The sequence below is a fragment of the Lagenorhynchus albirostris genome, chromosome 19 (genome assembly GCF_949774975.1).
Source record: "Lagenorhynchus albirostris chromosome 19, mLagAlb1.1, whole genome shotgun sequence".
NCBI lineage: Eukaryota > Metazoa > Chordata > Mammalia > Artiodactyla > Delphinidae > Lagenorhynchus > Lagenorhynchus albirostris.
Genome location: NC_083113.1, coordinates 8,202,468 through 8,223,701, shown reverse-complemented (window position 1 = coordinate 8,223,701; position 21,234 = coordinate 8,202,468). Strand labels below are relative to the sequence as shown.

The window sequence follows — 21,234 nt, the reverse complement described above, 5'->3', positions numbered from 1 at the left end:
TTATGTGCAAAAATTTCCATCTTTTTAGAGATGCCTGTCAAGAATGTAGAAGTAAAATGATATGTTGGGATTTGCTTTAAAAGGGTTCATCAAAGAAAAAAGAAAAAAGGGATCGATAAAGTACATGTGACAAAATGGTGATACTGCTGAGTGCAAAGCAATGCACTCTTTTACCTTGAAATATATTGACAAACTGCATTGGAGCAAGTCGTTTTGGTTTCCACCCCCACTAGATCACCTCTGAGCCGGCTCATTTCACCCAAACCCTCCCACCCCAATGGACTTATTATTTCCAACTTTAATTAACATTACAAAGGTAAAATGCTATATCATTGGACTCTCTGTTAGCACTTTTTAATTGGTGAAGATGAGCGGCTTTCAGATATTTGCTATTTTTAATATTTTTTGCGTGTGAGAAAAGCCTGCTTAGTTTTCTTCCCCATTAAAAAAATCAAGTATTTCTATTTTCCTTAGTTTTTATTGATTAGTAACATGTATTTATGTAGTTACAATGACTTTCCCAGTTTACAGTATCCTTTTCAACTTGGTTCATGAAGTCTTATGCAAACAGTTCAATATTTTACGTTCTCCGGCTTTGCTGTAATGATAAGAAAATCTTTTTCCAGTCTTCAGGATTATACAGGGTTATGCTTTCATTTGTTACATTTACATTTTTAATCCACCTGGAACGTATTTATGTTCTAGGCCAGTTTCTGGCTCTTCTCCCAGAAAACAACTAGCAGGTGTTGCTTAGCAACCTCCACTTGGGTTGGAGTTCGGCTTCTTTTCAGGGTGGGAAAAACAGCTGCACTCCCTTCAGAGTTGATTGCAACCTTAAAGCGTTGCCTAGTAACGCCGTTTCGGATGCTGTGATTGGACCCTTCACACGACCCCCCCATCCCCCCAAGCCAGAAAGAACTTAACTAGAAACCTAATCTCTCTTTTAGAAAACAAGGGCAGCGTACGCGTTGCATAGCAACCAGGTCTCCAGCCCCTCCCATTGAAACTAGTGTCGGAATCGTCGCCCCGCTCAAAAATGGCGGCTGACGCACCGCTTTCAATATATTTCGCTCTCGACAGTTCTACCAATAATTCAGTCTTCCACATCAGGCCCCCGAAGGGGTTCGCTAGGTCCTTTTTGAGTCTTGCACACACTGGGTGCGAAGGAGGATGGAGATAAACCCACCAGCCCTGGGTGCCCCGCACAAACATGGCCGCTAGAGCGTCAAAAGCGACGCAAGGCCGTCCGGCGCGGCTGCGCGCGCAGCGCAAGCGCATTTCCGCTCATCCCGCAGTGGCTACGGCGGCGGTGACGGTTGCGGCGCGGGGCATGGTCCCCGGGTCGGAGGGCCCGGCCCGCGCCGGGGGTCTCGTAGCTGACGTGGTGTTTGTAATTGAGGGCACGGCCAACCTGGGGCCCTACTTCGAGGGGCTCCGCAAACACTACCTGCTCCCGGCCATCGAGTGAGTGCCGTTTCCGCGACTCCAACCCCGCCCTCCGACTTTAGTTTTCCAGTCTCTTGCCTCACCCCGACCTTTCACCTCCGACCTTCACAGGTATTTTAATGGTGGTCCTCCTGCCGAGACGGACTTCGGGGGAGACGTGAGTCTTGGGACTCCTGAGTTTGAGGGAAGAGGGAAGCTGGGAATCCGGACTCCTGGGTCTGAGAGAGGAGGGGGCGGGGACCTGGACTCCTGGGTCTGAGGTGGGAGGGGCTGGGGTCTGGACTCCTGGGTCTAAGGGACGGGGAGCTGGGAGCCCCAACTCCCCTGAGGGAAAAGGGAGCTGGGGTCCCAGATAAAAAATTTCTCTGTCCTCCCCTTCCAGTATGGGGGAACCCAGTACAGCCTCGTGGTGTTCAACACGGTGGACTGCGCCCCAGAGTCCTACGTACAATGTCACGCTCCCACCAGCAGCGCCTATGAGTTTGTCACCTGGCTCGATGGCATTAAGTGAGCTCTTTTCTGGGCTTTGGGAAGGGTTGGGGGACCCTGTGACGGACCGCGGAGGAATGGTGGCTTGGATTTGAGCTGCAGGATCCATCCCCTCACATTAGTTGGCTGAAAAGGACTGTGATGGGGATTGTGGTTTTATCCCTAAGTCACTTCTGTGGTCGGTTCTGTGTGCTTAGCTGATGTTGCTGTCTGGCTTGGAAGTAGAAAGAACTTCCCAGTCAAGGAGGCCTGTGGAACTCCAGCACCCACGTGTGATTCCTCCCTTTTCTGCCTGTTGCTTCTCATTTCTACTCTGGTTCTCCATTTTCAGGTGGAGGCATTGAAGCCTGAGTGCAAGAGGGGTGGGGCTAGGCCAAGATAAGCTAGGCCTCTGTGCTTTGGAGTGAATTGTGATAGTTCACATTGCAGGCTCTTGCAGGTGCAGACAGACGGGCCACAGCGTGGCTCCACCACAACAGAACTCTCTGTCCCCTGTGTCTAATATAATTTGTCTCTAAAACGGGAAGTTTAGTAGTACCTATAGGTATCGTGTTACTTATTCACTATTGGGTAACAGATTAAAATTTAGCAGCTTGGGACTTTCCTGGCGGCCCAGTGGTTGGGACTCCACACTGCTCCTGCAGGGGGCACAGGTTGATATCTGGTTGGGAACTAAGATCCCACATGCCTGGAGGCGCGGCCAAAAAAAAAAAAACAACCAGCCTAAGACAACAAACATTTATTATCTCATGTGGTTTCTGTAAGTAAGGAGTTCAGGGGTGGCTTCGATGGGTTGCTCTAGCTCAGGGTCTCTTGTGGGATTGCAGTTGCCATGACTTTGGGCTGCAGTCATCCAACAGTTTGATTGCGACCGGAGGATCCATTTACAAGGTGGCTCACCCTATGGCTATTGGCTAGAGGCCTCGATTCCTTGCCAGATGTTAGCCGTGGGGCTGCTTGAGTGTCCTCCAACAGCTGGCTTTCCTCTGCCTGAGCAATGCAACAGAAAGAGCAAAGAGGAAACCACAGAGCTTTTTATGATCAAACCTTGGAAGTCACACACCATCACTTCTATCACATTCTGTTTAGTACACAAGTCAGTCCTGTCCAGTGTTTGAGGGGGCGTGAATACTAGGAGACGAGGATCATTGGAGACACGGTTACCGTGACTTTGTAGGGATACTTTGTGAATTAAACGAGTTGATGCCTCTTTAAAACAGTGCCTGAGGGCTTCCCTGGTGGCGCAGTGATTGAGAGTCCGCCTGCCGATGCAGGGACACGGGTTCGTGCCCTGGTCCGGGAAGATCCCACATGCTTGCGTACCGCAAAAAAAGAAAAACAAAAAACAGTGCCTGACACGTATTAAGTGCTACCTAAGCTTTTGCTGTTGTTTCGTGTTTTGGTTTCTTGGATTGCAGATGGATGATGGTAGTCCATGTCTCAGCACTCCTGGGAGGATCACAGGACCTGATTTTCATACTGTGTTCAGCTCAGGGTCTGGTCAGAGTTCATTAAATAACACCAGTTCGCTGTTACCTTTGTATGTCCCTGCAGCAAATGTTTGTTGAACACCTGCTTTGTTCCAGGCTGTATGCGCTGGACTGGGTGCTGCATGTTCACTGCAAAGTTGACTCTTAAGTTTCCCCCTCATGGTCTTTAGAATTCATGGTCAGGGTAGAGCAGGGTTTCTCAGCGTCAGCACTGTTGACCCTTTGGGCCAAATGACCTTCGTTATTGGGGGGCCGTACTATGCATTGTAAGGTGTTCAGTAGCATCTCCGGCCCCTACCCCCCAGATGCCAGTGGCTACTTCCCTCCCCCAGTCTGACAAACAAAGGTGTCTCCAGACGTTGTCAGGTATCTCCTTGGGGGCAGAATCCACCCCATTTAAGAACCTTTGGACTAGATTGTGGTAAGACTTGAATAATGTTGAATGGGGGGCTCCTTGAGGCCCAAGTCCAAGTCTGATGTTCCTCAAGTCTCTAGCAGCCAGCACAGGGCCTGGCACAAAGGAGGCCTACGGAAAACTTTGTTGAACAAGTGAGTAAATGAATGAATGCCCAGAATGCACTTCATAATCTGGTTTCCCCCCCTGGTAAACTCCTATATAAACATCAAGACCTGACTCAAATGTCCTTTCCCTGATTCTGGCAAGCAGCCAGTTGCTCTCTCCTCTGACCCCATTGCTCCCAGGTGTTTCCCTGTCACAGCTTCACACCTCTGGACTGTGAATGTCCAGGACTTGGGTGTTTCTCCTGCTGTTTGCTTCCAGCTGGGGCCTGGGACCCAAGAAGCCTTAGGAGACCTTTGCTGAATAAATGAATGAGTGAAAGCTGTGGGGAAGATAATTACCAGGAAACCAAACCTTCTGGTGGGTGTCAGGAAAAGCAGTTAAACCCCCTTATTTAAAAATGTCAAGGGCACTGGGAAGATAAGAGGGAAATGCTTTCTGAATACTTTCATCCCATATTCACCCTCCCCTTTAACCAACCTAGAATACAGTGTACCTATAACCAAATAAAAAAGGTTTGTGTGCTGTATGCTCACCGGAATCCTCCCAATCAGCTGATAAACATTTTAAGCCATTATTTAATATTCATAGTCGTCACTGTTTTATCAAGTCCTATGTAACTATCTAAATTCAGTCTCTGTGGCATTCAGGGCCCTTCTGTAACAGATCACGAAGAAAGTCAGCAAGTTTTGTTCACGCTTGGAGAAATCTTATCTTCTCCTGGAACATCCATCACTTATGGAACAAAGCAGGCAGTGTGATTTTTTTTTTTTCTTTTTTCTTTTTTGCGGTACGCGGGCCTCTCCCGTTGCGGAGCACAGGCTCCAGACGCGCAGGCTCAGTGGCCATGGCTCACGAGCCCAGCCGCTCCGCTGCATTTGGGATCTTCCTGGAAAGGGACACGAACCCGTGTCCCCTGCATCGGCAGGCGGACTCTCAACCACTGCGCCACCAGGGAAGCCCAGCAGTGTGATTTTTGAAATGTCCTTGCTTTGGAGAGGTTCATTTCTGATGTTACATTTTCCTTTCTGACAAGAGGGGCGGTTCCCCCTCCCCCCTACAGCTAGTGACCCAGCATCAGAAAAGCTAGGGTAGGGACTTCCTTGGTGGCTTGTAGGGGACATGGGTTCAAGCCCTGGTCCGGGAAGATCCCACATGGCACGGAGCAGCTAAGCCCGTGCGCCACAACTACTGAAGCTTGTGTGCCTAGAGCCTGTGCTCCACAAGAGAAGCCACTGCAACGAGAAGCCTGCGCACCGCAACAAAGAGTAGCCCCCGCTTGCCGCAACTAGAGAAAGCCTGCACGCAGCAACGAAGACCGATTGCAGCCAATAAATAATAATAATTAAAAAGATTAAAAAAAAAGGATAGGGTAGAAGGCAAATAGCCCAAGTGTCTTCCCCATAGCGTTGTGACAGTGCGTTTGGGCATTCATTCATTCATCTGTGCCTTCATTCATTCAACAGATGTTTGTGGGGCAAATTGTTCCAAGCACCGAGGAGTCGGGGGTATGAGGCAGGCAAAGTTCTCGCCCTCTTGGAGCCAGTGTTCCCCTGGGGTGATGGGCTGGGCAGGGGTCTGGCAATAGGAAGTCCCTGGTCAGAGCTGGCTGCTGTTCATGTTCCTTCAGTCCCTCTGGGGGGCTCCCGGGTCCTGTTAGCCCATGAAAGTGGGTGGTGAGGACTCAGTGGTGTGACATCGGGCGGAACAATTGGGGGCAGAGGCATGAGGATGAGGAATCATTTTATTTTTACTTTATGTTTATTACTTGAGGGGTTTATTTGAAACTTTATGATATTTAAAACATGTTTTGCAACTGGTCATGCTTTCTCCCATTCCCCATTTTTTTTTTTTTTTTTTTTTGGCCGTGCCACCCAGCTTGTGGGATCTTAGTTCCCCGACCAGGGATGGAACCTGGGCCCTCGGCAGTGAGAGCGTGGGGTCCTAACCACTGGACCGCCAGGGAATTCCCTCTCCCACTGCCCATTTTTAAGGTTTTCTCATTTCTTGGACAAAATATTTGTTATGTGTCTCTCTCTGAGTTGGTACAAGATGGCTTGTGCTTACTGTTAAATAAGAAAAAAAGCCAGCTTTGGGATCTCAAAGTGGTCAATCGCACTTTCCCTTGTAAATTATTTTTTTTAGAAATTGGGGTGAAATTCACATAACACACAGTCATTTTATTTTATTTATTTTTAAATATTGATTTATTTTTTGCTGCGTTGGGTCTTCATTGCTGCGCGCCAGCTTTCTTTAGTTGCAGCGAGCGGGGGCTACTCTCTGTTGCGGTGTGCGGGATTCTCACTGCAGTGGCTTCTCTTGTTGTGGAGCACGGGCTCTAGGCGCGCGGGCTTCAGTAGTTGGGGCTCGCAGGCTCTAGAGCGCAGGCTCAGTATTTGTGGTGCACAGGCTTAGTTGCTTCGTGGCCTGTGGGATCTTCCTGGACCAGGGCTCAAACCCATGTCCCCTGCATTGGCAGGCGGATGCTTAACCACTGCGCCACTAGGGAAGTCCAACACGCAGTTATTTTAAAGTGAACAATTCAGTGACGTTTAGTACATTCAAAATGTTGTGTAGCCACCTTCTCTATTTAGTTCTGGAACATTTTCATCACCCTAAAAGGAGACCCCGAATGCCTGAAGCAGTTGCTTCCTGTCTCTCCCCCTGCTCCCTCACCCCTGTCTCCTTAGCCCCAGCCATGAAGATGGCTTGATTTCTTCCAGCACAGGAAGCTGGCAGTAGGGTGGATCCAGAGTTGGTTCATTTATCGGGGTCTCCCCCAACTCTGCGCCATTCAAATTCCTGTGCAAACTGGAGTCTCGGTGGTGAGGAAGAGGAGGGCTGGGGAGTGGGTCGTGGGGAGGAACAGTGGTGTGGCCTGAGCACCCTGAGCGTGGGCGCAGAGGGCAGGAGTCTACACCGGGAAAGCGTTCAGGTGGGCACAGAGGGGTCGTGCTTCGGTGGCTCACTTGCTCAGCAGGCATTTCCCGGGACTCTCAGACCACTGGGTCTCCCTCACTGAGGGCTGCACCGTCTGGAGGGGAGGTGGGCTGTGGAAGGAAGCTTGACATTCGCAGTATTGGGGGACACGTGATGTGATTGAGGGTGGGCCCTGAGATCAGGTGGCAGGTGAGGAAGGCTTCCTGGAGGAGGAAGACACTGGGCTGGGTGTCTGGTTAGGCAAGCAGGGTTTCTACCTGTGCCAGAAGGGGCAGTGGTACATGGTCTTGGGATGGACAGCACAGGCAGCAGCCTGGGCGCGTGGCTGATCACGGAGTCCAGGGACTCCCAAGAAGCTCTGGAGGACTTGCACCCAGAGAGGATGGAGTGGAAGGTGGACAGGGCCCCAGATGCCCAGCTGAGGGCTTGGCTCTATTCTGGCCTTGATGGCCAGGGTTGGATTTGAAGCCATTTGTTTATGTAACACACAGTTCCCAAGGCCTCCCTTGTGCCAGGCTTGGTGGGGTGGGGTCAGTGAGGCTGGCGACAAGGGAGGTCAGAGACCCCCGTCCCTGCCTTGTCGGGGAGACAGGTGCCGACACAGACACAGGGGCCACGGTTCAGAGCAACAGGGCCCTTAGGGCTCCCAGAGCGGGGCCCAGTCTGCACAGATGTCCCCTGCGGCAAAGGTTCAGCCTTGTGACCACGTGACCCGAAGAATCATGGTGACAACAACTGCAGTCTAGGAGAGGCCTGCCACAGGCCACACGGGGACAGACACTGGGGACCCCTCTGTAGATCAGCTGGGGGAGAAGCCCAGATCTGTGTGTAGTCGTTTTCTGGGGCTGCTGTAACAGTACTAGAAACAAGGTGGCTTACAGCAACAGAAAGTTATTGTCTCGCAGTTCTGGGTCCAGGAGTCTGAGATGGGGGTGGGCAGGGCCGTGCTCCCTCTGGAACTTTAGGGGAGGGTGCCTTCCTTGCCTCTTCCAGCTTCTGGTCACCCCAGACATTCCTTGCTCTGTGGCAGTGACATTCTGATCTCCACGTGGCGTTCTCCCTGTGTCTCATCACATCCACATTGCCTTTCCTCTGAGTGTGTCTGTCTCTGTGTCCCGAGTCCCCCTTCTTATAAGGACACCGGTCATATTGGATTAAGGCCACCCTAAGGACCTCATTGTAGCCTGTTTACCTCTGTAAAGACTCTGTTTCCAAATCAGGTCACATCCTAAGGTGTGGTGGAGGGCTAGGACTTAAGCATACCCGTTTTGGGGGACCCAATTCAACCCATAACACTGTGGGAAGACAGAGGAGGCCCCTGCACCAGGCTGGGAAGCTGGGGTGAGGCCAGGGCAGATGGCCCAGAGAGGGCAAGGTGCACAGGGACTGGGATACAGCACAGGATCCTGGGCTTAGAGTCCTGGGCCCTTTCTCTGTTCCATCCTCTGATGGGGCCTCTTGCCAGAGGGACTGCCTTGCAGGAGATGACAAATGTCCCCTGTCCTCGTGCCGGCACTGGGGATAGAGCAGGAAACTCGGCAGTGTCCCCGTCCCAAGGTGCATAGTCTATGAGGAGGGATGGCGCAGGTTCGGGCCCTTCCAGGGTGGCCCAGGGGCTGGGGGCTGGAGCCGCAGGGCCCCCCAGGGGCTGACCGCCTGGCCCCCTGCAGGTTCATGGGCGGGGGTGGCGAGAGCTGCAGCCTCATCGCGGAAGGCCTCAGCACAGCCCTGCAGCTGTTTGATGACTTCAGGAAGATGCGGGAGCAGATGTGAGTGGCCCACGCCGGTCTCTGTCCGCCGGGCACGTAGCCTGCTTTGCCTGTCGTGGGGCTCCACCCCCGGCCTCACTGTGGGGAGGTGGGTGGGCTCTGCATGCTGGACACGGGGCTGGGAAGCAGGCAGTGTCCAGACGGTGTTCTGATGAGATCACCTGGCCTGTGCCCAATCTCGGTGTCCTCATCAAAGGGGAGCCAGCTCTGGGTCTGCTTCCTGCCTGCCCTGCTTGCCGGGCATCTTAGAGTGAGTCAGGAGGCTCTTCCGGGCCTCAGTGCTCTCAGCTGTGAAATAGGGGCCTGACTCCTGACTTCCCGTGGGCCGGAGGACTTGCACCTCTGCTGGTGCCGGCTCTGGGTCTTTTCTCAGGGCCCCTGTTGCCACGCGCTCCACATCTTTCCTTGTCCTCGGCAGCGGCCAGACACACCGAGTCTGCCTCCTTATCTGTAACTCGCCCCCGTACCTGCTGCCTGCTGTCGAGAGCACCACGTACTCTGGGTGCACGACGGAGACCCTCGTGCAGAAGATTGGGGAGGTGAGGGCTCCTGGGTCTGAGGGAGGAGGGCTGGGGCCTGCTGCCTTGGGCCACAGGATCGCCACAGACCCCGTGGCCAGCTCAGCTGGCTCCTGTGGGAAGAACTATAACCCAGAATTCTCTGGGGCAGCTAATACAGGTCTTGGGGTCTCCTGTCCCAAAGCCCGATGGGATTTGGTTTTAGGGCCCAGCAGGTGTGACAGCCAGGGCTTGGCCTGGTGCCTTTGTCCTGACTGCTTGTCCCCTCTCCTGTAGCGAGGAATCTACTTCTCCATCGTGTCTCCCCGGAAGCTGCCTGCCTTGCGGCTTCTGTTCGAGAAGGCAGCTCCCCCGGCCATGCTGGAGCCGCTGCAGCCGCCAGCAGACGTGAGCCAGGACCCGCGGCACATGGTGCTCGTGCGGGGGCTTGTGCTGCCAGGTGAGGCCCGGGTGCTGCTGGGGGGACGGGGGTGGGAGGGGCGTCCTCCCGGGCTTCTTCTGACTTGGATTTTCTTCCCGTCTCTCAATCCCCTTCTCGTGGGGCTCGATATCCATCCTTGGCTCTCAGTCGGAGGTGGCTCGGCCCCCGGCCCCCTGCAGCCGAAGCAGCCTGTGCCCCTGCCTCCAGCACCACCCTCGGGGGCCACGCTCTCAGCAGCCCCCCAGCAGCCTCTGCCCCCTGTCCCCCAGCAGTACCAGGTGCGAACATCACCGGGGAAGGGACACGCTCCTGGGGCCTTGAGGGAGCCCTGACCCCTTGGGAGAGACCTAGCTGGATGTTGGGCCTTGGGGGTGATGGGTGTCTCCCTTGAGACACCTGGAGAGTAGAACTTTTAGGGTGGGGAATCATGTCCCTGTGGGGTGATGGGAGTCACGAGCTCCTGCGATATTGGGGCTGGGGAGGGTGGTCCTCACCAGCCCCTCCCCTCTACCGCCAGGTCCCTGGGAACTTGAGTGCAGCCCAGGTCGCTGCCCAGAACGCAGTGGAGGCTGCCAAGAACCAGAAGGCTGGGCTGGGCCCTCGCTGTGAGTCCTGGGCGGGGATGTGGCAGGGCGGGTGGGGGCAGCCGGGCCGCTCGCCACACACCTGCCCCCACCGCTTCCCTTGGTGTCTCCCGCAGTCCCGCCCATCAGCCCCCTTCAGCAAGCCGCTGCGGGAGCCGGTCCCCCCTACAGCCAGGCCCAGGCCCCCCCGCTGCCCCCAGGGCCCCCCGGCGCCCCCAAGCCACCTCCTGCTTCCCAGCCCAGCCTGGTCTCCACTGTGGCCCCTGGCCCGGGCCTGGCCCCCCCTGCACAGCCAGGGGCACCGTCCATGGTAGGTACCTGCCTTCTGGCTGCCAGCACAGTGCAGGGGAGGAGCAGTTGGCCTTTCTGAGGAGGGCCCAAGGGCACGTGGGTGTTGTTGTTCGGCGTCCTTGGGGGCTCGTGGAGCTTGTGCTGTAGGCAACACTGAGACTGCAGGGTCCGGGGGCAGAATCATGGGGTTTGTGGTTCCGGGTGGGTGAAGACTGTTCTCAGGAGCCCGAGGGCTCCTGGGAGTGCAAGACATCAGGGCCTTGAGAGTCTTTGAATCCTACAGGGTCAGAGCATTTATGGTCCCAGGCATGGCCCAGTGGTGTTCTGGGCCTGGGGGTGCAGAGGAAGGGACCTCCGTCCCGTTCTGCTTGTTGGTTTGTCCCTCTCTCAGGACACTTCCCCCCAGAAGATGATCTGACCCTGCCCCATGGCCCTCCTTCCTCCCCTCTGTCAGGCGGGCACCGTGGCCCCAGGAGGGGTGAGTGGCCCTTCTCCGGCCCAGCTCGGGGCCCCGGCCCTTGGCGGGCAGCAGTCAGTCTCCAACAAACTCCTGGCCTGGAGCGGGGTCCTCGAGTGGCAGGAGGTGAGTGGATCCATGGGGCCAGGCCTGGTGGGGTGCAGGGTTAGGCCGGGGCCCCCATGGGGTTGTGGGACTTGTGGTCCTGAGGATGGTTCAAGGACACGTGGGATTTATAGCCCGGAATTCAGGATTAAGAGAGGTCTTGGATTCTCGGTCCAGGGAAGATCCGGGGGATGGTGGCATCTAGGGGACAGAGGGCTGTGGGATTCGGGGGCAAGAGGAGGAGCCCCAGCGTTTGTGGAATTTGAAAGCTAGAGGATTGTGGGATTGATGGTCTGGCGGAGGGGCCCAGGGCTCGTGGGACTTAAACTGGGGTGGGGGTCCTGAGTTTCGGGGCTCCCAGGGTAGGGCAGGGAGGCCAAGGGGATGGAGGCTCAGGGCCTTTCTCACTGTGACATGCCCTTCTTCCCCTCAGAAGCCCAAACCTGCCTCCGTGGACGCCAACACCAAGCTGACTCGGTCACTGCCCTGTCAGGTCTACGTGAATCACGGCGAGAACCTGTAGGTGCCTGCTGGGGGTGGGGCGGGCGGGGAGCTGGGGTGTGCGTTTCCTGACGCCCCTCCCGTTGTTGCCCCAGGAAAGCAGAGCAGTGGCCCCAGAAGCTGATCATGCAGCTCATCCCGCAGCAGCTGCTGGTGAGTGGGGAGGGGACAGCCGCCCCCCCCCGCCTCTGTCCTCACGCGCCTGCTCCGCCCGCTGGCTCACGTCAGTGTCTCCCACAGACCACCCTGGGCCCTCTGTTCCGGAACTCAAGGATGGTCCAGTTCCACTTCACCAACAAGGACCTGGACTCCCTCAAAGGCCTCTACCGCATCATGGGCAACGGCTTTGTGAGTGGGGTGGGCGGGTGGGGGGGCAGGTGGCCACTCCCCATCCTCGTGGGCCCCAGGGAGCCACTTTTGATGGTGGGGCTGCCTTTGTGACCTCGGGTTTCTCAGCCTTAGCTTTTTTTTTTTTATAATTACAACAAGCACCAGGTTGAGGTCCGTTCCGTGTTAAAACCCTTGGCTCTGACGGGGGTTTGCTGGGTTGGCTTCCTGGGGCCAAGAACGACAGAAATGTATTCTCTCGCACTTCCGGAAAAGAGGAGTCTGAATGAAATCAGGGTGTCAGCAGGGCCGTGCTCTCTGAAGCCTCTAGGGGAAGACCCTTCCTTGCCTCCTACAGCTGGTAGCCCCTGGTGGGGTTGGCTTTAGGCAGCAAAACTCCAGTCTCTGTTTCCGTTGTCACATGGCTGCCTTCCCTCTGTGTGTTTCTTCCCTGTGTGTGTGTCTCTGTCGTCTTATGAGGACACCAGTCATTTGGACTGGGGTCTTCTTTAATGATCTCATCCTAACTTGTTACATCTGCAAACACCCTATTTCCAAATAAGGTCACGTTGACGGGTGCTGGGGTTTGGCACTTCAGCATGTGTTTTCGGAGGATACAGTTCAACTCATAACACTGAGGGAGGCTCTCTAAATAGAGCAGAACCGGTTAACGAGTACATCCTGTGGACCTGGCACTTTTCTAGGAGAGGGGACTTTAGGCGGATTACCTCATGGAATCCTCAGGAAAATTCTACAAAGAAGGTGATCCTGAGAGTTGGGAATACCTGCAACTGCAGATAGCAATACACCCAACCAGCAGAGTTTTTAGAGCAGATAGATGATTGGGGTGGAGGCTTACAACAGTTCACGCTTTCTCCTAGTCCCATGTGTGTCAGCTGGGCTCAGCTGGGCTAGTCTTGCTTGGGGACTCTTGTGGGGGTTACTGTCAGGTGGCGGCTAAGACTGTGGTCATCTGAAAGCTCACCTGGGCTGGAGGTGCAAGATGGCCCACTCACATGGTGCGGTCAGTGGGGTTCAGCTGGGCCTGGCCATCCGGGTGCCCACATGTGGCCTCCCCATTTGGCTTGGGCTTCTTCAAAGCATGGCAGCTGGGTTCTGAGAGGGATGTCCCCAAAGCGAGCACTGTACAAGCAGACATTCATCTGTGACACGTAACAGGACATCCAGAGGTGAGCAGCTCTCGGGGTTACTTATGTAGCCCCATGACGTCAGGGCCAGGATCTCTGGGGTTCTCTTGGCTTCTCTCTAGTGGTTGTAAGATGGCTTTCGAAGCTCGAGAACTCTTGTTTGACGATGTAGGAAGGCAAGAAGGAGGCGTGGCATCAGCCGTGTATTTCCCTTTCTTTAGGAAAGCACTTTCCCACACTCGTGGGCAGGCTTCCCTTCACGTCCTGGGCCAGACCCAGGCCACTGGGCCACCCCTGGCTGCATAGGAGAGCATCGGGGAACAGGCACCCATGAGTGCACTGGGCCCCAGACATGTTGCTACCCAAACGGAATCGGGGTTCTCTACCCAGGGGAGAAGGGCAGATGGTAGACAGCTAGCAGGGTCTGCCTCACGTGAGAAAGCAAAGCTTACTTGGCCAAGGTTCTACAGGGGGGACCTCAGTCTTATCAGCCCCTCCTCCCCCAAGAGCCCACCTCCTGAATACCCTGCGTATTACGGGCTTACCTGACATTCGCTAATGTTTCCCGGGTACTTCCGTGCGTCCAGCCATGGGCAGGCTGCCTGACGTGTGTTGGCACATCCCGGAGTCACATCCCCTGTGGTGTTAGCGCTGCTACCCGCAGTTCTCACTGCGGGTACTGAGGCTGGGAGGGTGTGGCACCCCCAAGGGCCTCTTGGATTCCCAGTCAGTCACGTGTCCGCCACCACCTTTGATCACATGATTCCAGTGTCAGCTCTCTGTTGAAGCCCCTCCCTCTCAGCCGTGAGCCCTCCCAGCCTCCCGCGGTGTGGCCAAGTTGGGGGGACTTCCTCTCTGCTCTCCTGCCCGGTGGTCAGCAAGTGCCCAAGTGAACAGGTGCCCAGCCTCGCCCTGTTCCTTTGGGCACCCAGCTCTCTGGAGCAGCCTCAAGCCAAGCCTTGAGTCTCCTCCACCTTTCAGAGCAGGAAGCTTGCCACTCCCGGCCTGTGGGGCCTCTAGAACCATCTGAAACCCGGAGGGGTGGGAGGCCTCCTTCTCCAGGGTGTGACCAGTTGCGATCCTCTCCCACAGGCGGGCTGCGTGCACTTCCCGCACACGGCCCCCTGCGAGGTGCGCGTGCTCATGCTCCTGTACTCGTCCAAGAAGAAGATCTTCATGGGCCTCATCCCCTACGACCAGAGCGGCTTTGTCAACGGCATCCGGCAGGTCATCACCAACCACAAGCAGGTCCAGCAGCAGAAGCTGGAGCAGCAGCGCGGGGTGAGCGCCGCGGCTCCCGGCCCCAGAGCTCACGGCCAGACCCCGCAGGGCCCTCCTGGGACTCCAGCGCTGGGCACTTACTCCTGCCAAGTTCAGCCCCGTCCCCATGTTGCCATGCACCATTGCTCTCCTTTTTTAGTGTTCGTGTCGGATCTCCAAGACACAGCCCCCTCTTGGGGACCTGGGAACGTAAGGTTTACCTCCCAGACCTGCCCACCCGCTGCAGAAAAGGTCCCCAGCTCCTGACAGGTTCCCTCAGGGCGCAGACCCTCCCCGACATGGGGACGCCCCGCCAGCCACTGATCTGCTCCCTCTCTCCTCACACAGATGGGGGCACAGCAGGCACCCCCGGGGCTGGGCCCCATTCTGGAGGACCAGGCGAGGCCCTCGCAGAACCTGGTGAGGACAGGGCCAGTGGGGTCAGGGCCCGGGCGGGGGCGGCCCCAGAGGAGGCTGTGATTCTGACCCCACCACAGAGGTCAAGGTGTCTGGGGGCTCTGCCCTCACCCCCATCTCTTCCCGTCAGCTCCAGCTCCGCCCGCCGCAGCCCCAGCCGCAGGGTACCGTGGGGGCCTCTACGGCCACGGGGCAGCCGCAGCCCCAGGGTGCTGCCCAGGCGCCCCCGGGTGCCCCACAAGGCCCTCCCGGAGCGGCCCCCGGCCCGCCCCCTCCCGGACCCATCCTTCGGCCCCAGAACCCCGGGGCCAACCCCCAACTGCGGAGCCTCCTCCTCAACCCACCACCGGTGAGCTTTGGGGGCGGGGGGCAGATGGGAGCTGTGGGTCCTGGGCCTTGACAGTTTGATTCCTCTCATCTTGGAGGTGGGAGGTTGGTTTGATTGGAGGGTGTGACTGACGGCCCGCCTGGCTCCTCCCCATGTGTCTTACATGGGCTTCTGATAAGATTCCTTGGAAGAAAGACCAGAAGCTACCCGAGGGGCTGGGGGAGGTGGGGGCTCCCCACCAGGGCCCTCTGAGCTGCTTTCCTTGTTCTCCCAGCCCCAGACTGGGGTGCCCCCGCCTCAGGCCTCCCTCCACCACCTCCAGCCACCAGGGGCCCCTGCACTGCTGCCCCCACCGCACCAGGGCCTGGGGCAGCCCCAGCTGGGGCCCCCGCTCCTGCACCCGCCGCCGCCAGCCCAGTCTTGGCCTGCACAGCTTCCCCCCAGGGCTCCACTGCCAGGTAAGGGGGTTCGGGGGAGGCCAGGGTCCTGGACTGAGTATCCCAACAGCCCCTGGACTGGAGCCCCAAGACCAGTGACTTCTGGGAAGTAAAGTTCTGGGATTGAAGAATAGCGGGTCCCCCATGGCTCTTGGGGCTCTAAGGGCTCCTGGGGGACCAAGGAGGCAGGAGCTCTCCCCACCATTCCCCTCCTGCGTGTCTTCCTGGGGTTGCTGGGAAATGTAGTCTTAGGGCCAGAGAGGTATGTTGGGGGATGGGCTCCCAAAGGCTTAACGGGAAACAGACTATCTGTGGTCACATGGCGTCAGAAGGCGACTCTGTGGGTCCCCCCAGGTCTTCCTAGACCACTCAGTGCCTTGGGCTCCCAGAGGAGGAGGGAGGAAGCAGGTCCAGGGCCCTCCAGGGCCCCAGGGACTACTGGGAGATGCAGTCCCTTCCCCACTGCCCCCCAGGTCAGATGCTGCTCAGCGGGGGTCCCCGGGGCCCGGTCCCCCAGCCGGGCCTGCAGCCCAGCGTCATGGAGGACGACATCCTCATGGACCTCATCTGAACCCCCGACACCCAATAAAGTTCCTTTTAACACACGCCCCGGCTCCCGTCACTGACATCCCCCAGGACTGGGCAGGAGGAGACGGGGGGAGACACCTCTGTCCTTGTTCTCGCTTCAACAGACGTCCCTGAGGCCCCGGGCTGGTGAGGCCAGGGCCTTGGCGGCGAGTCAGGCGGTCTGGTGCAGCCTGGCTCCAGGGAGATGTGGAGGCAGCAGGCAGGGCCCCCAGGACCACGTGCACTCGTGGAGCTAGAGAGGGTACCAGGTGGGCCCGGGCTCTGAGGCCTCTGAGCCAGCTGGGCTTGGCAGCATCTGTGAGAAGCAGGAGTCAGGGAGGCTGGGAAGGCAGGCGCTGGCGGCCTAGGTGCGGAGACCACAGAAATGAACGTGTGGGGGCAGGAGGAATCTTGGGGTGGTCAGAGGAGCGAGTCCATCCTTCTGGAGCACGAGCATAAGGGAGGGGGGCCTAGAGAGGTGGGCAAGCACCAGGCGGGGACGGGGCTCAGGTTCCAAACCAAGCAGCTGGAGGCTTGTCCAGGGGATGCAGAAGAGCTGCGGGAGGCCACCAGCAGGGGCCAGGCCTGGGTCGGCTGGCTCTCAGAAAGCCCCCTCTGGGCTATGGGATGTGATGGGGCAGGACGGAAGGCAGGTAGGGGTCTGGGGCAGTTTCCCTGGGGAGAGGAGAGGCCAGAGGAGGGGCGCCAGAGGAGGGGCTGGGCCGAGTCGGGGGGCAGGAGGGGTGAGGCTAGAGACTAGTGTGCTGTGCGAAGAAAGCTGGGGGTGTACGGGCGGGGTTGAGGGCGGTGCCCAGGGCCTGGCCTGGGTGTGTGGTAGACAGTGGGCCTCCCTGAGGCAGGGAGCTGGGAGAAGGAGCCAGTAGTGAGTGTGATGGTCCAGGGACATCCAAGTGACCAAGGCCGTGTTGGGAGCTCAGGATGTGTGTCCTTAGCAACAGTATGTGTTTGGTGGTTGAAGACACCAGAATGGATGAGGTCTCATGTGGAGAGGGCAGGCTCCATCCAGGTCCCAGGCAGAGACCTACCTTCCAGGGCTTTGGACAGGGTGGACAGTGGAGCCATCCTGCTGATGGGAAACCCAGCAGGAATGTAAGGAGGATGTACAGGTTTGGGATGTAATGAGGCAAGGGGCCTCAGGTCGTCCTCAGAGAGATGTCCAGGGGACGGCTGGGTACAGACACATGGCTGGAGCACAGGGGTGCTCTGGCCTGGGGGCAGAAAGTTAGTTGTCCATTGTCAGACCCTAGGGCAGTGTTGCTCAGAGCGTGGTCCACGGCTGGACCACCAGCATCCGCATTGTTTGAGATGCCGGTTAACATCAGATTCCCGGGCCCCGTCCCAGGAGAGAGGTTGCAAACTGGTGGCCCGTGGGCCACTCTACAGATGAGTTTTGTTTGGCCTTCCCTGTGTTAGCATATGTGGCATTTTTTTTCCTAACAAGTTAGTTGTAAAAATCAGGATAATTCACACACGCACACACACACAAACACACACACACACAAAATCTGCAGTCTTGGCTTCTCTTGACAAGTCAGAAGATCTGGCACCCCTGGGCCCGCCCTTCTGCCTAGCAAACAACGGGCTGGAGCTGCCCCTTTCCATGGGGCGTGTGCTCTCTGGTTCGCCACAGTCCCCACCACTCCCTCTTGACTCCCCTACCACGAGGCAGGAGGCTGTTGCCTTTGGCACGGGGCTTGCACTGTTGTTGTTCCTGTGGTAGCGTTCGGAGACAGTGAAATCTTTCTTGTACCCATGTCTCTACCAAAAGTGGCAAAACGAAAGAGAGAACGAGAGGGCCACGTGTTTCGAGAGAAATGGGAGCGAGCCTATTTCTTTGTGGAGGTGAAGAGCATGCCTACGTGCTTAATATGCAAAAAAATCGTGTCTGTGTTGAAAGAATACAACCTGAGGCGTCACTATGAATCCAAGCACAGTAAGAGCTTCGACCAGTACACAGAGCAGACGCGAGACGCAATACTCAATGAACTGAAAAAGGGCCTCAAGTGTCAGTAGGGCTGGTTTTGGGAAGTGGACGGGAGCAGTGGCACGGCTGCCACGCACGGTTCCGGAATCATGTGAAAAGAGTCACCTGGGCATTCCAGCCTACCGACAGCGAGTTTATAAGGGAGCAGAAATGACGCCTCCCGAACAGAAACTCATGTCTGTCTGGACCATCCTTTAAGTCTAGCAGGCGTCTGCATCCCATGGGGAGGTGAAGAGAAATCCGAAGACTGACAAGTCCGTTGCTTGAATGAGTCAAATCAATAGTGGCCTTTTCTATCGCTGCTCATGAACTGTTACCACCCAGTTAGCTTTATTTATTTGTGGTGTGGAGAATCTCGATGTGACTGAAGAAATCTGTGACACCGTGCCAAGGCAGGCCCGACACCGGGAAGTGACCTGTTTTCTGTGTGTTGAGAGAAATGCACAGTTTCACGGAGACTGGTCAAAATGCCTGAGCACAGCTACAGACCGTGGTAGTGATCAAACGATCAGTGTCACACGGGACCGACAGGGGACGCCTTGATCCGAGGACTCAGATCGTTGCATCATACCAGGCACTGACCTTACTAAGAAAGTCAACGGAACACAGGACACGACGTCCGTGACAGGCTCGTGTACCTTAACCACGGGCAGGCTGGTGATGAACTTGACCCAATGTGTTTTATAGAAGCTTTGTGACCTGGTTGTCACAGGACGTGTGGAAACAGTCTGAACCGTTGCAGTCCATCCACTTGGTTCATTTCAGATGAGGCAGAAGCCACACCTTGGTTCCCCTGAGAAGGTCAGTCAGAGACTTTTGATCGAGGTTCCAATCCTTCTGAACACACTCTTTTCTCCGCAAGGACATACACAAACAGCTACTTGAATGTATGATTGTGTTCACCCAGTCCTGGCAAAAATGGGGAAGTCGTTGGCAGGGAATATTCTGACTCCCTTTCGTTGCTGCAGTTGGTTTCCAGAAACGAAAGACATGGCCCAGACCACGTTCACCCAACTCGTGGTGTTAAAGACCAAATTCCCCCAAGGGCTCTCCACATCCAGACTTGATGAAAACTAACACTGTCCACTTTGCCTTTGTTGGTTAATGTCGATCGTGTGAATGCAGACCGCAAATAGTAGTTATTGAACGAACTACAGGGCAATAAGCTGCTGGTTCCTAAGTGGGTTCCACCGGAAGATGGCAGTCCTACACCACTCTCCAGTAGTTGTCCTGCATCTCTGCGTTTGGAAGCGGCCACGCTTGTGAACAGCCGTTTTCCGTTACAAAACTGAATCAAGTTCAATATCGCTCCCAGCTTCAGGAGTCCAGGTTGAATTCTCAACCACCCATCCCACCATGACATCCAAGGCCTGACGTTGGCATCTGGGGGCGGCAGGGATGATGTCGGCCTCCCGGCTTCAAGTCAGGGAGCAGAAGAGTTACGACAGAGAAAAAAAATTTTAGTAATTAAATATTTCTATTTTTCAATTTGTATTTTTTCAATTTTGGATTTGAAATATAAACTCCAGTATGACACATGTTTGTATTATGTTCCATGCATTCACCAGAGTTCAGTAAAGATTCCATTTGATTATATTTCTGGCCGTCGACTTTTCTTATACCTGGCAAGTGCACTCATTTATGTGGCCCACCTGGCTCCTGCCGGCATTTGAGTTTACGATCCCTGCCCTAGAACCATCTAGAACCATCTAGAACTGTCGAAGCAAATCCATCCGGGGGCGGGAGGGAGGCTGGGCGTCGGCATTTGGAACAAGCTCCCTCGGCGATTCTGACGCAGATGAGAGATGGAGCAGGAGATCCCAGTGGCGGTCGAAGGAGGGAAAAGCGGGTGAGGTTTCCCAGGCAGCGTGCGTAGCAGGGGTTTCTGAAAACTCAGATGGCTCCAGGGACCAGGCAGGTGATGGAAATGTGTGACGCGGACGGGTGTAAGACGACAAGGATTGATGGGGACTGTGGCGAACTTGGGGAGTGCTTGCCCCGCCTAACTGCATTCAAATTAAAACCAAAAAACACTGTGAGGACCAAACAAAATCCGCTGGTGGGTCTCACGAGGCCGCCGGGCCGCCATTTTGTGACCTCTGGAAGAAGAAGACGCGAGGACAAAGGACAGAGGCCAGAGAAGGACCCACGTGTGCGAGTTGGGTGGGGGCCGGGAGACAGGAGGAGCAGGCAGGCACGTGTGTTCTGGAAGCCGAGTTTCTGAGGAGAGAGGGATCGACTGTGTCCAAAGCCGCTAAAAGGAAAGAAGACTAGCGGGGAGCAGCCCGTGCCGTTCCCACCAGGGTGGACGTTGCCCTGCAGGGAAACACAGGCTCGAGTCCATCTGGGACAAATTGATCAGACAAAGAAATGTTTCCAGTCACTGGTTTGGCCGTTGTGGGCCTATGAGGCCCTCTTGACCTCAGCACCCAATTAGAGGAACCAAAGGGACTGTCACAGTGTCATCACGGGTGCATATCATACACAGGGTGAGGCAGAAGAAAGCCCTTGGTTACGGGTGGGCCCGGAGAGTGGAGGTCTAGACACGGAGGACTCACCTCCACACTTCACAGCCGGGGTGTAGACAACAGCCTTTAAAGTACCCCCGAGAACCGGCCAAAACGAATAGAGCAAATCTTTCTGGAACCTTTTTCTCTGAGCACGAGGTACTGTTATAAAGCTGCTGCAGTGTAGAAGAAATGGTGCAAACCTTAGCACCTCAGTGTTTAGACTCCAGGTCCTGAACCAATGAGCTGTGTGGCTTTGGGCAGGTCCCCACGCCTCTGTGAGCCTCAGTCTCCCCACATGGCAAGTAGTGACTTCCTCGTAGGATTGAGTACCTGGCGGGCTCAGCACAGCCCTCCTCTCAGGAGAGCTGCTATCAGCCATGGTTGTTATCACTGGCCAGAACGCGCTCTTAGAGGGCAAAACTGCTTCTAAAAATGCATGCCCGTTTGTCAGTACCACCAGGGCAGCCATGAAGGCTGTAATTGGATGAGTGACTGGTTGGAAACATTTCATTTTTGACCAATTTGCTTTTGGACCATGCATTTAGAGCTGGAAGCAAGACTGGGAACTGAGAATTCTTCCACAGGAACAGATCTGGCAAAAGTGGCAGAACATAACTGAAAAAAAAAACAAAAAACAAAAACCAAAAAAACACCGACACATTAACGGTTAGAAACCTGTCTTGGGTGAGAGCATGCCCCCCTAC

General features: G+C 55.9%; 1 protein-coding gene across 5 annotated transcripts; it reads left to right on the top strand.

Annotated features, from left to right (window-relative positions):
• The first annotated feature begins 1,279 nt into the window (after positions 1–1,279).
• Positions 1,280–19,616, top strand: MED25 (mediator complex subunit 25). 5 transcript variants are annotated; one of them, XM_060129713.1, is made up of 18 exons: positions 1,280–1,464; positions 1,558–1,603; positions 1,829–1,953; positions 8,556–8,654; positions 9,073–9,193; positions 9,449–9,611; positions 9,741–9,871; positions 10,111–10,198; positions 10,294–10,487; positions 10,923–11,051; positions 11,464–11,549; positions 11,627–11,684; positions 11,772–11,879; positions 14,099–14,287; positions 14,615–14,686; positions 14,814–15,032; positions 15,286–15,469; positions 17,805–19,616. In XM_060129713.1, the coding sequence occupies exons 1-18, from the start codon at positions 1,331–1,333 to the stop codon at positions 18,047–18,049; spliced, it is 2,391 nt and encodes a 796-aa protein (XP_059985696.1). In that variant the 5' UTR covers positions 1,280–1,330; the 3' UTR covers positions 18,050–19,616. The 5 variants fall into 5 exon arrangements, with proteins under 5 accessions (XP_059985696.1, XP_059985695.1, XP_059985698.1 ...); XM_060129712.1 differs by lacking the exon at positions 17,805–19,616 and adding an exon at positions 15,900–16,355; XM_060129715.1 differs by lacking the exon at positions 17,805–19,616 and adding an exon at positions 15,922–16,053.
• The last annotated feature ends 1,618 nt before the right edge of the window (positions 19,617–21,234 follow it).